Source organism: Dermacentor variabilis, chromosome 3 (assembly GCF_050947875.1).
Source record: "Dermacentor variabilis isolate Ectoservices chromosome 3, ASM5094787v1, whole genome shotgun sequence".
In the NCBI taxonomy this organism is placed as follows: Eukaryota; Metazoa; Arthropoda; class Arachnida; order Ixodida; family Ixodidae; genus Dermacentor; species Dermacentor variabilis.
Window position 1 is genome coordinate 91,350,252 of NC_134570.1, and position 12,808 is coordinate 91,363,059.

Genomic DNA, 12,808 nt, shown 5'->3' on the forward strand with positions numbered 1-12,808 from the left:
TCGAAATAAGTTCCTAAGAAGAATTGGAATCTGCAATAAAAAAAATCTACCCTGGGCGGTCGCATATGGCGAAAAAAATCGACCCTCAAAGGATTAAAACGTAAAGAAAGTGTCCTCACAGGCCTACTAGGACTGCTACATCCCGGGTGGGTTTTAGGTGCTCAAAGTAAATATTTAAATGTGTATAACGAATGAAACTGAGTTACATTTTCTCAGCTTCCATTTTCTGTGCAAGTTGCTTTTCAGTCATACCATTGCCATTTCACAAGTGATCACTGTCTTTTGCACTTAGGTTCTGAAACATTGACGAGTGCAATAAAGCTGTCCCCCCCCCCCTCCATTTTGACCTGCACCTCAAAAAAATTTATAAGGCTTTTTTTTTTTGCAAAAGTCGTTAGTAAGACAATTATGCATAGGAAAGTTTTAGAAATGTACGCTCATTTTGACATTTACTATGTAAACCAATAGCTTTATTGCACAGAATAGGTCTATGGGCCTTTGTGAACATGCTGATGTGAAAATCTTTGCAAACATGTAATTATCTGGGGATGATCACTAGAGGCTGTGAAGTGTTGTAACCCTAAAACTGTAATAGATGTCACAAAAATGATTTCACTTATATCAGCATAACAAATCACACCTGCATGCCCCAACTTTAATCAATTTACTCCTATAAAAAAAAGTTTTCACTGTCACGTCCCCCTTAATTCTTGCAGCACTGCTTTTGTGCTTCATGTATTCACGTGTTGGGGACTTCACTGTTTACAAACTCTCAGACTTCAATCAAGCACAGTGCAATGACATGAGCAACCCTGAAAACATGCTGTTAGGTGCGTTACTAAGGAGGTGCACAAACCTCGATTATATAGTGGGGCGTCTTAATACCAGAGCAGAAAACAAAGAAACAAACGTTAATGCTAAATGGAAGTACAAAAAAAATGAACGCACATGCGATTCAACAGCTTGCCGTGTGGTGAAGCAGCGACAGCTTGAGGATAAAGCACGTGGGCCTTGTCTATCTCTATGCATGTTGCCAAGAGAGCGACACAGGTCTCCGAGCTGACAATGCAGAAAGGTTGTGCAACGGACTCACCTTCACAAACATCTTGGGTCCAGTGCCGAGCTTGGTGTTCGCAGCGGCCCTCGTAGGAACACAGAAAGAGCTCATAGACTTTCGGTCCCGGGAGAACTCAAGGGTGAACTCCTTCTTCCACAGTGCCTGCACGCCGTGATTGACCGTCAATGCTGCGTCGCGCCTGGACTTTCCACTCTTGTCGAATCCGAAGGGGTTCATCTTCTCAGCCAGCACAATCAGTGCGGTCTCAGTGGCCTCGCCCACTTTTTCAAAGGCTTGCTTGTACTGCACGGAATAAAGGAGACATACACACAGGCTTTAAATGTGGTGTACAGATGCCACAACACCGCCTACAAGACAAATTGGGCACACAACTAGCACTTCACGCATCCACGTACGCACAGAAATGTAAACTGTTCCACAAGCAATGCTGTCGATGCATTGCTTGTGTGGTCGAGTGGTCGATGCATTGCTGCCCGCACTTCCGTGCAACGTGCAACCAAGTCCGCCAGTATTTCTGCCAGTTTTGAATTTCCCTGCAACCCGATGCAAGGACTACAAAGGCTTGAGTCAGATCTACATGTGTAAGGCTCCGAAGCACATGGCACATCACAGAGTCGCTGCTTGATGGTGTGAGAACTTGCTCAATTAGTTCGGCACACGGCGAAACCGCACTGTCGACGTCTGCAAAGTTAAAATCTAACGGCGGCAGAAATCTGCTCATCGCAGCCTAGCAGGTCATCAATGATGTCCACATTTGAGCTCGTTGTGGTAGGCAGCAATTCAGTCTCTTCAGTTGTGGAGTCGGGCTTATTCGGATTGAGAAGGCACCATTCGACGCGGCTTATCTATAACTTCTCGAGAATGACTTCTAGGGACCAGCAGAGCGCTGTCTGGAATGCTAACTAAAACAAGCACAGCATAGCAGAACATTGTCCACAATGCAAACTCAGCAAACAGAATAGCTATAGCGGGCCATGCGTGGGGGTGCCGGAAAAGGATGTGATGTTCGCAATGTTGATGCGACCTCACAATTCGGGCAAAGCCTCCAAGATTGGCATTTGCAGCTGAATCTCAGAGGCATAGAGAGGCGACCAAGGCAAGGCCTCAGAGATTACCATTTAGCGTGCAATCTCCGAGGCCACACTTGGTGTCCCGTCGAGGTTTCCAGAGAAGATACTGCCAATTGACTTGGCGTACGCTACAGCCACGGACAGAGTTTGGATAATCGAATGTAAAGCTGGTGGTTGTCCGAAATATTGGCCGTCTTTACACATTATGTCTATGGGGCCATTGGTGGTGCTACGAAGCTGTCCGAATTACCGAGGATGTCCGGATTATCGGTGTCCGATTTATTGGTCAGCGACTGTATTGGCTTCAGCATATTGTTGCATCACACCATTGTTACCCGATCGAAAATTTTGCCCTTCGTCAATGCCTGTCGCTCGAGGTTGGTTCTACAGATTAAAAAAAAAAAAAACTGCAACCAACCCAGCACTCACCTCATTGAAGTCAATGCTGGAGTCGTTGCACATGCAGCAGATGGTGGTAAGCTCGTGCAGGGCTTCGTAGTTAGCGCAGTTGGCCTTGGCACCGTTCTTGAAGACCTCACCAATGGGCTCATAAGTAGAGCCAGTTACCTCAAATTCGTGGAAGGAGATGTCGCCGGGGTCAGCCTTGTCCAGAATGAAGAAGCGGCTCACCTGACAAACGGAGAGGGTGAAACAGCTTAGACGGAGCCTACTAAAACAAGCAAAGATGTATTTGCTACATAAATAGAACCTCCTAGAAAATAATGTGCCAAAGTAAATATGATTCTTTTGCGAACCAGACAGCTACGTCTGGTTTGCTTAAGACTCTTATTTACTGTCGTGCACGTACTAGTCCAGCAATGTGTGCTTAAATCCACCGTTAATGGAGTCTCCCAGGCAAGCTGTAGCCATACGCTCATTTCTGTACCATTTTTGTGTGAGGTTGATTTTGTGCAAACAATTGCACATCAGTTATCTCCGTTGATCGCCACCAACATCTTAACACCCATGGTGCGGTGCACCCCTAGCAATTGAAACAAGTGAGGGGCAGGGAAGACAGTACTGCATTAATAAACAAGAGCACAGTACACAGGTGGCACATTATTACACGAATCTCAGTTAAAGTAAGGCACACAAGATGTCATCGAAGTAATGTCAAGATACAAAGAAATGCCTGTTGGCAAGGCAGAACATGTCGCTCATGAACCTGAGGTGGGTGTACTGTAGCAACAGGGGGCAACACTTTTCAGTTGAAGGCTCAAACAGATTGATTAGCCAAGTAACTGATCAATCAAAGAGGCTTCACATCCCAAAGCAACCATTATGAAGCTTATAAGTGTCAGTGCGGTAAGGGGGGCGCCAAATTAATCTTGACCACAGGGGTCTTTATGAGGAAACGCATAAAGTGAGAGCAAATGAGCAAGTCACACTCGACAGGATTGACTCTGCGCCCATTGCAGAGCGAAATAGTCAGTCCAAGTGCAGATGGCGCAACAGCCTTGGTCGCAGAGCCCGCTGCTCGGTAGAATGTCACTGAATTTTGACATTGTACAGCTTGTTGTTTGCTTACAGCCCAGTGAATATTCTTCTTGACGCTGCCTTACGCGAGACATGCGATGGTTCTGCAAGTTAGTGCGGAGCGATCGGGATGACGGTCTTGCCACAAAGCCGCCTGGGGTTTTACTCTTGACGAAGTTTTGTTGCGATGGAGCTCGTGAAGAGTTGATGCCATGAAAAAGTGCAATCCTAAGAGGCATAAAGCTTCACATGCACTCAAAACCAGCATCAAATGAAAGTACTGACAGACAATGCCCTCCTATTATTCACTTGTTGCCTACTGATTGTTCTTGTACCAATTTTTGCAAGCTTTATTTTATTTTTTTCAATAAATCAGTTGTGAAATACTTTTTCTTGTTTTCTCAAACCAACAATTTTGATGATGATACAGTATTGGAGGTGCGATATCTCTGCACCTAGTGCTTGTGCTATCACCGTCACATTTTTTTCCCCAGAAAGGTAAAGTGGTGCAGAGTGCAATGCACCAATTAACTTTGTTGTACTTTAATTAAAGAAATAAATATATGAAAAATGTTTTCTTTTTTGCCGAGATGCATTTCTGCCTCCGAGGTTGGCTTAGAACATTTTGCTGTTTCTTGCACTCATTAGTTCCAGATTATTTTTGTATTCCGATTATTATTACTGTACATCATACAGTAGACTTCTGTTAATTCGACTCCGGTTAATTCAAATTTTCGGTTAGTTCGATTCCGACCTAAGGTCTTGGCCAGAGCCCATACATGTACATGGGCACAAATTTCCGTTATTTCGATCTCAAAATTAACCTTCGCCAAATAATTCGAACTTGTCAGCTTTTCCACGATACAGCTGTCTTATGTCGTGAGGCATATCAAGAATGGAAACAGACCTCTGTCACGGCACATGGTACATATTTCTTAATTATACTACATGCACGCTCGCACAATCTCTGGTATGAGTACAGTGGAAAGTTATGTATGCTTTATATATATATTGCATGTTACCTATAACCATCTCTGGTATGAGTACAGTGGAAGGTTATGTATGCTTTATATATATATATATTGCATGTTACCTATAAATTTTTCGTGTATGCTGCCTTGTGTATGGGCCCCCAGGCACTTTCAAGCTGCATTTTGCCGCTTTGCACCTGGGGTGACACCCAACTGTTATGTTGAAAATAAATTCCTTTGATTTATTCATGCAATGCTCTCTGCAATGTTTCTCAGTAAATGGAACTTCTGCTAAATGGAACCAATTACCCAGGTCCCTCGAGGTTCTATTTAAAGAGAGCCTACTGTACTTAAACGTATAATGAGCCTACTGGCAGCTATTCAGAGCTGTTTCTGATATTGCTGTGGTGATTTAAGCCCTCCTTTCGCCTGCCATGCAGGGTCTCCTATAAGGGATTGTTAACAAGGCCTAATGCGCATTTTTTAGACACGCGTGCGCCGTGCCCGTAAACGCAGAGAAATACCACCTGTGCTTTGGGAGAGCTAGCTGAACGGAAGACGGCAAGATAAAAAAGAAAAGTAAACTTAGAAAGTCGAGCGGACGTTTAAAGCCATCTAAAGAGTGGGTGGGGGGGGGGGGTCTCTACAACTCTGAAGGCATGCTGGCAAATTTATGAGTAGTCTAGGTCCTCATACTGTGACCAGAGACTGCGCATGTGTGTGTTCAAATTAAGGAACACATGCTGCCTCCCCTAACAATGCCTTTCCCCGCTTGGTATGCTTCATCGCACAATGTCTGTATTGCGGCAAAGCTAACCTTAAAGGCAAATACTGTCAAATCAATCAACGGCGTGTTTCTGCGTATTTTCTGCCTTTTTTGTAATTCGACCCGTCGGATGATTCTACCAGTATCGTCGGTCCTGTTGGGATTCAATTAATGGGAGTCGACTGTACATAGTTTAATAAACAGCTCACTTCCAAGCAAGTTGTGTAAAAAACTGATTTTTCTTGATTACTAAAAACTTTCTGTGCAAGAAAACAATGTATATGTCAAATTAACACATTGATAAACATATGCTCTGAAAGTTTCATCAAAATATATCCATATATTCTTAAAGATTGTTGAAGCACAGGGTCGCCACTAAAATGTGACAAGGTGTAGGACATTGTATCCAGTTCTAATTGTGCACGGTTTTAAAGTGAAAAGGTTTTCTTTTTTTTTATTCAGTTTTTCAAATCTGACCGAATGACGTCTCCACTCGGGGATTCCCCTTTCACCTCCACTCTTTCTCCAATTGGTGCATGTGCAAGGTCACATGAGCACCGAGTGAGAGGGAACAATTGTGAAACTTCTCAGGCTCAGTGTGCAGCATTAGCATGCTTTCCTAGTACTTGAATGACGGTGTTCTTCCTTTCCTTGGGCAAGGACACACTTTGGGGGCATTTTCAAAAACCCTTCATTTGCTACTCCATACACAAACTGAAGGAGTGTGCTGGTCTGGGCTGGTTAGTACATCATTGGGACGGGAACAAATGGCGCTCTGACGGGATGAAGTAAGGACGTGGACTCAGCGTCTTGTCGTCCTCACTTCGTTCCGTACAAGCGCCGCTTGTTTCCATCCCAACCCGACATCAATGCGACGCTCCTTCCTAGCATGAAGCAAACACTGCTGATGCTGCACACCAGATGCGTGACTTCTGGTGCCAGGTGGTGCACAAAGTGCACAAGAAAGAGGACATTGTCTATGGCAGAAGAGTGCGGTGAACACCCACTGACAGCTGGCCCGGCTATTCACTCCCTAGGTAATCATCTTCAATGGTTTCTGCATTAATTCTTGCCACGGAGACATATGTGACCGCAATGTTAGCTGGTATGATAACAGCCAGATGCACTCACCGACATCTGGTTGGTGGTGAGGGTGCCAGTCTTGTCAGAGCAGATGACCGATGTGCAACCGAGGGTCTCGACCGAGGGCAGGGAGCGCACAATGGCATTCTTCTTGGCCATGCGCCGCGTGCCCAGGGCCAAGCAAGTGGTGATGACGGCCGGCAAGCCCTCGGGGATGGCGGCTACGGCCAGCGCTACAGCAATCTTGAAGTAGTACACGGCCCCCTTGATCCACGAGCCACCGTGTGCTGGGTCGTTGAAGTGTCCAATGTTGATGGCCCACACCGCCACGCATATCACAGAGATCACCTGCAAACCGACACGCAACAAATCGGCCAGCATGATGCAACTACAACGATAAGAACATAGCTGAAAATTTTGACAGTCCTCAAGAGGGTACTATTGCCCACAAGCTCTATCACCACTGATCGAGAAACCGCTTGACAGAAAATTCAAGCACTCTGTTTACCTTGGAGAGCTGCTCTCCAAACTCGTCCAACTTCTGCTGCAGTGGGGTCTTCACTTCTTCCGTCTCCGTCATCTCTGTCCGGATTTTACCTGTGAGCCAAGAGGTAAAGAGGTCAGCGCAAAAAACACCACCGCCTTGCTCATAAGCCACAAGCATTAGCATAAGTGCTGACACTAGTAAATTTGTCTATGAAAGTCCGGCACAGGTAATTGTGACATGCAACAGGTGGCCAGTGCTGCACAGTGCAAATGCCGCATCGCAGTAGAAAAACTAAAAATGCTCCCATACCTGTCTCTATGGTGATATGGCAAGGGCCTTCGAAATGTAAACAGCTGGCTCTGTGTTAGCGTGGTTCATGGCCTAATCCATCAATGGCTCAAAAAGTACTTGGCAAGTAAGCTGCAAGTTTGTGTGCAGAGTGTTTGTGTGTACTACCTTCTTCACCTTTACATGTTGCAACTGCCACAAGGAAAAGTGTTTTCGAAATACACTTGCAGTGCTTACGTATGACAAACAATTCCTTGATTACATACCACAAGGCTAATTTGCCAAGGCAAGTTAGCTAAGCTGACCCTTCATCACTTGGCATCTTCACAAGGGCACTAATTTTGTGTTTCAGAAGCCTTGTCCTGGAAATTTCAATAATAAAACGAGCTGACTCAGTCAGTGAACACATACCAATGGCAGTTTCAAGGCCAGTGCCAACGACAATGCCAACAGCCTTTCCTGATGCAATGTTGGTACCCTGCACAGAAAGAAGTAAGTAGCTTAACATGAACCATATAATCAGGTCAGAAAATATTCAACTGTACTCATGCAGGCTCATGAGTGTAATGGCCTGAAGATTTCGTTTTAACATAAAATGGCAGCACCAATTCAAGTCATTAGGACACCAGTGTCAATTATGTGCCCATGCACTAGTAAGTGAAATCAACACTATGCAGAATGGACAGCTTACCGTGTTAACTCATATAATGAAAGCACTTGCATAATGAATCACTTTTCCTTTCAAAGCGTGTTTTCCTTTCCTCGCTTAACGATCGTACCTCGAACTTGCTGCCGTGAAGTAGCAGAGGTGGTACGATTTGCTGTCCAATACAGCGCCTGACGCACTGGATCCGAGGCATTTTGCAGTGCCATAGCGCAAGATGCCCGGCGTTCGACAAAAGTAAGAGACGCATGGCAAGATTTGGCGCCCAATACAGCACGTGATGCACCGGCACAGCAGCTGGATCCGAGCCGTTTTGCTATGCCACAGCACCGACTCAGACAGCTGTGCATGCCAGACGTCTGATCCGGCGCTATGGCACAGCAATATGCACTGGATCTGGCTGCAGTTCCAAGGCATTGAACGTCATATCAGACTGTGTGTCTCCTACTTTTAAAAGGCTGTCACGGAACAAAATTTGCTCAAAGTTTTACACTGCATAATGAACACACACCCCAAAGTGTGTTCATTACGAGAGTAATTACGGTAAAGGAAAGGAGCTTAGCAAACATGCTGAATGGACCTAATGAGATATGCATGCTACACCCAGTACTGCATTTGTGACCTTATCGTTAAACTGTCAAGTCACTGTGGTGAAGCAGGTGTGTCACATTCCTAGTACTTACTACACTGCCCGACTTTCTGCAAAGTCATTTATGTGCATATTATTGACATGCCAGTACAGTCAGTATGTGAACACGAATACGCTAACTTTCACTCTGCATTAAGTGTGCTACCGCATGGTAACACTCAAGAATGAAAGCATCAAAGATGGGCAACAAAAAAGCACGAGATCCCTCGGTCCAGACAACCAACCAGTGTCTTGGGATCTCGTCTTGTGCACTGCAGGCACGGCTGTCATCTACAGACAGCAATATGCCATTTACTTCGTGCTCTTTATAGGATACAACATTTTAGCTCCAGCACCAGGCTAATCACATGTTTAATTTCTCAGTTCCTACTTACGTGACCTTTGCATTGTTGCAATCCTGCCTCTCTTAATTGCCAATTCTTTCAAAGGCAACAGCCATGCTCAGCAGATGAGAAAATCAACAGTGTGAGGAGTGGAAAAGGGTAATTTGGTTCATTTTCGTAGGTTTATAGGGAAAGTTACGTAACTAATTTCAACAGTGAATGTTCAAGTTAATGCTTGTGTCCTTCCTCCATGTCTCTGTCCATGTCTTATTTTGTGTTATAATCCTATAAAAACAACACACCAAAAAGGCCAAGGCCAACCCTTCACCCTCATCAAATGCCAATTCCCTGCCAATTCTGCACTGTACGGCCAGAGTGACAAGGACATGAACTCAATGAAGTATTTGTGATGTGCACACAAGGTGACTGCAAGAAAACCACACAGTAGACAAACTTTGTCCCTCCACCCTTCCAGCAACATTTTCTGATATTCGTCGTCTGTTACTAATGGCACTATCCAGTTAATAACCGACTAGATTAGGGAGGAATCAGTCATGTGACATGATCTACTTTGGATCACTTCCCAGCTAACATTCACACGGTGGAGAAAAGCAGACAATAATGCATGTGACCTTGACCTAGCCCTACTATCCTATGTTTGCTTTTTCTAAAGCATGAGTGATGATGCAGGTGCGTCATAATGCAGTGTGCATTTGCTTGAGGCCATCGAGCTTACAGTGCGAGCTGCACGTTTCACATGTTTAATTTTAGTGAGCGCTTTGGGTTCGAGTGAAGAATACTGCTGCCAGACTAAGGCGCTTCGTCATTTGTATCTGTCATACCTTTGTATGGGTACCTTTGTATTTGGCTTTTGCCCATATCGTGAATCATTTCAGAGGGACTTAATGAAAGCAGGAGAAATGGCAATTCACTCTGTCATGCAAATACAGCTTTACATGCAACTGGGCTTTGGTGTTGCGCAGACTTAGGAAGGAGGGAAATATAAAAAGGCGCCCACTGACCGAAAAAAGAATGTTTTTCTTGTCCTGGTTGACAGCGCGTGGGTCTGGAATTGCCTCTGTGTGCTTGATGACCGAGACCGACTCTCCGGTCAAGATGGACTGGTCCACTCGTAGGGTTGTGGAGTGAATCTTCATCAACCGGATATCGGCTGGGACCTTGTCACCGACTGTTTCCCAGGAAAGAAAAAGTTGGGATGGCTCAGAAATCACCTTGGATATCTATCTGCCTGACAGGCTCTACGCTCTGCAGGCACACAACCTTCCTTCCCTGCTGAGAAAGCACCTGCCATGATTACATATGTTATTGACAAGACATGGCAGGTCTACTATGTCAGGAGAGTGCTGTCATTTCGCAAGTCTACGCTTCTCAGAATACAGGTTACTATGCTTTGCTTGACGTTCTGTAAATGCGATCGTTATCAGTGAAACAGCATAACCATCACATAACTCACATAACTTTATCTTCATGTCAAATTTTAGCAAGCAAATCAAAATCTATGAGGTTAGTTTTACAACCTTATGGATTTACCAAAATTTACCCCATGTTATACCTTCACACAACCATCCTCAGTCTTCAGTTCATTGTATAGAGGCACACATTTATACAGACAGATGATTTGAAGAATCCTATCAATTTAACTTGCAATATGTATGAACAAAAAATTGAACAGACTATTTGCTCAAGTTTTCAAGAGCAGGCACTGTGGATACCAACAGGAGTTTTTAAGCTAGAATACAGGCAATACAGCTGAAGCTTACTATAACTAACACACTGGCTATACTGGTCGGCAACTTCGCAAGTCTCTCCAATTACAGAAGTGTACCTCCAACCACTTGCCATCTTAAATTATCAGACAACTGGCAACGACCTTCAAAATAAATGAATAAACGAAGCATTTGCATAGAACACTTTCCATGAGTGTTTTAGATAAGTATTAAAAATGCTTATAATACATAATAACAAGTGCTGATACACAACTTCTGCAACAATTTTAGAAACAAGCTTGGTGCGTTGTGTACTGAACTATAACCACATGCAGTTGACAATAGCGTTAAATTGCTTACTTAAAATTTGACGCAAACGACAATCCCCGAGTAAAAATGGACAAGGGCCACTGCTCACCGGAAACTTCCACAAGGTCTCCAGGGACGATTTCCTTGGCACGAATCTTTTGGACACCCTGTTTGTTGGAGCGTATAACTTTGCCCATCTCGGGCTCGTACTCTTTGAGCGCTTCTATCGCGCTCTCTGCATTACGTTCCTGCAGACATAAGAAAAAGAGAGCCGTTAAATGAGATATCATTGATGAGGTACGTGCGAGCACAAGCAATGGCTACTCAGTCTTGAGTTCGGCTAGGACGATGCCTCAGAAGGATGGTGTGGCACCATTCACTACGCTGACTTTTCGAAGACAATGGCAACAAAAGTAACATACTAATGTAATGTCCACATTTTAAAGGCATTTTATTTCAACAAACTGACACAGATCCTTGAAAGTGAACATTAACTGATTAATTTACACCCGTTGCCAATTAACAATGTTAAAATTAATATGAAATTAATAACAAACATAGCATAACAATTACCATTAATCAACATTTAACTTTAACTACTATTTGTACATTCCATTTTCCAGTACTCGCCTATTACGGTCGACTCTCTCAGCAAAAAAATTTTCACGGGAACACGGCACTTAAAAAAAAGGGCACATGTGCTGCGGGCACAGACAGCCAAGCTAGCGCACGCACAATGACAAAGAGTGGCTACAGCATGCAGTAGGGCCGGGCCTGTTTTTCATGCAACTGAAAGTCAATGTGCTTATCCATTTTTTACAGTGTTAACCACAGAAGCACACTTCTCTTGCACTGTCATAAATGGATGCATGAAATGTGGCCTGCGCCCCGCCACTCACCTGCCACACGCCGACGACGGCATTGGCAATCAGAATGAGCAAGATGACGAAAGGTTCAACAAAGGCTGTGATGGAGTCTTCATGCTCCTCAAATAGCGCCAACACCTGCAGGTACACAGCAGAGCATTACACATGAACGGGCCGTGAACGTGAGCCCAACATCTGCAAGACTATTAAACAAGTATTACAAAATCCTGGGTATGTAATACTATTCTACAAGGTCTTGCTTTAAATTTTGGCATATCAGATTTGTTTGTCATCTTATATCTAGGCATTAAAATTCTCAGGGACTTACAAGTTGTATTTTTTTCCCCTTGGTTTTGTGAAACCATGAATAAAATACTCTTAGTTAATCATTATAAATATAACAATTATTTTATATTTGCAGCCCCACATTGGCCTGATCAATGAATGATATTTCGGTTATATTTAGGCGATATTATATGCAAGATTTTACAGTATTGCTAAAACTTCGGTCCACTAAATTCTTAGTGCAGAAGAAAAAAAGTGAATGCCCTCGAACATCACATAACATGGCCACTAGCAAATTCTGTGAAGCAATTCACAAGACAAGCATGTGTAGAAGGAAAGCTATCAGCAAATACTGACCTGGTACACTCCTATGACTTCTAATAGTTTAGTACACATTAATGTTAGGGTGTCTTCACAATGCTAAATCTTATCTACTTCTGCAGAACACCTCAGCACTTCCACAGCACTCGCAAGATCAATCACACAGCTCCGTACAAAGGACACACGAACACACAGATATTGAAAACAAATGTAAAGAAAAAGCATGCTCCACTTACAAATGAAATAACAGCAGCTAATAATAAAATCTTCACTAGAAGGTCGTCAAACTGTTCGAGTATAAGTTGCCACAGAGGCTTTCCTGCAAGAAAGAGGGGGAAAATAAAAGAAATAAGCGGACAGTTTTAGGCCACACTATATTCAACCATTGAAACACTTAACACAAATACTCCAAGCTCAAATGCTGCCATGCTGTTTTCAAGCTAAT

General features: G+C 43.8%; 1 protein-coding gene across 8 annotated transcripts in view; it reads right to left on the reverse strand.

Annotated features, from left to right (window-relative positions):
* SERCA (ATPase sarcoplasmic/endoplasmic reticulum Ca2+ transporting SERCA) overlaps positions 1-12,808 on the reverse strand; it is a 148,364-nt gene that overhangs the window by 23,469 nt on the left and 112,087 nt on the right. For all 8 annotated transcript variants that reach the window (XM_075685934.1, XM_075685937.1, XM_075685940.1 and 5 more), the window contains 9 exons: positions 12,600-12,682; positions 11,791-11,895; positions 11,001-11,139; positions 9,878-10,044; positions 7,631-7,697; positions 6,953-7,041; positions 6,493-6,792; positions 2,578-2,778; positions 1,094-1,360 (listed from right to left, as the gene is read on the reverse strand). In XM_075685934.1, coding sequence (XP_075542049.1) covers positions 1,094-1,360; positions 2,578-2,778; positions 6,493-6,792; positions 6,953-7,041; positions 7,631-7,697; positions 9,878-10,044; positions 11,001-11,139; positions 11,791-11,895; positions 12,600-12,682 — 1,418 coding nt within the window. The remainder of the gene's footprint in view (positions 1-1,093; positions 1,361-2,577; positions 2,779-6,492; positions 6,793-6,952; positions 7,042-7,630; positions 7,698-9,877; positions 10,045-11,000; positions 11,140-11,790; positions 11,896-12,599; positions 12,683-12,808) is intronic.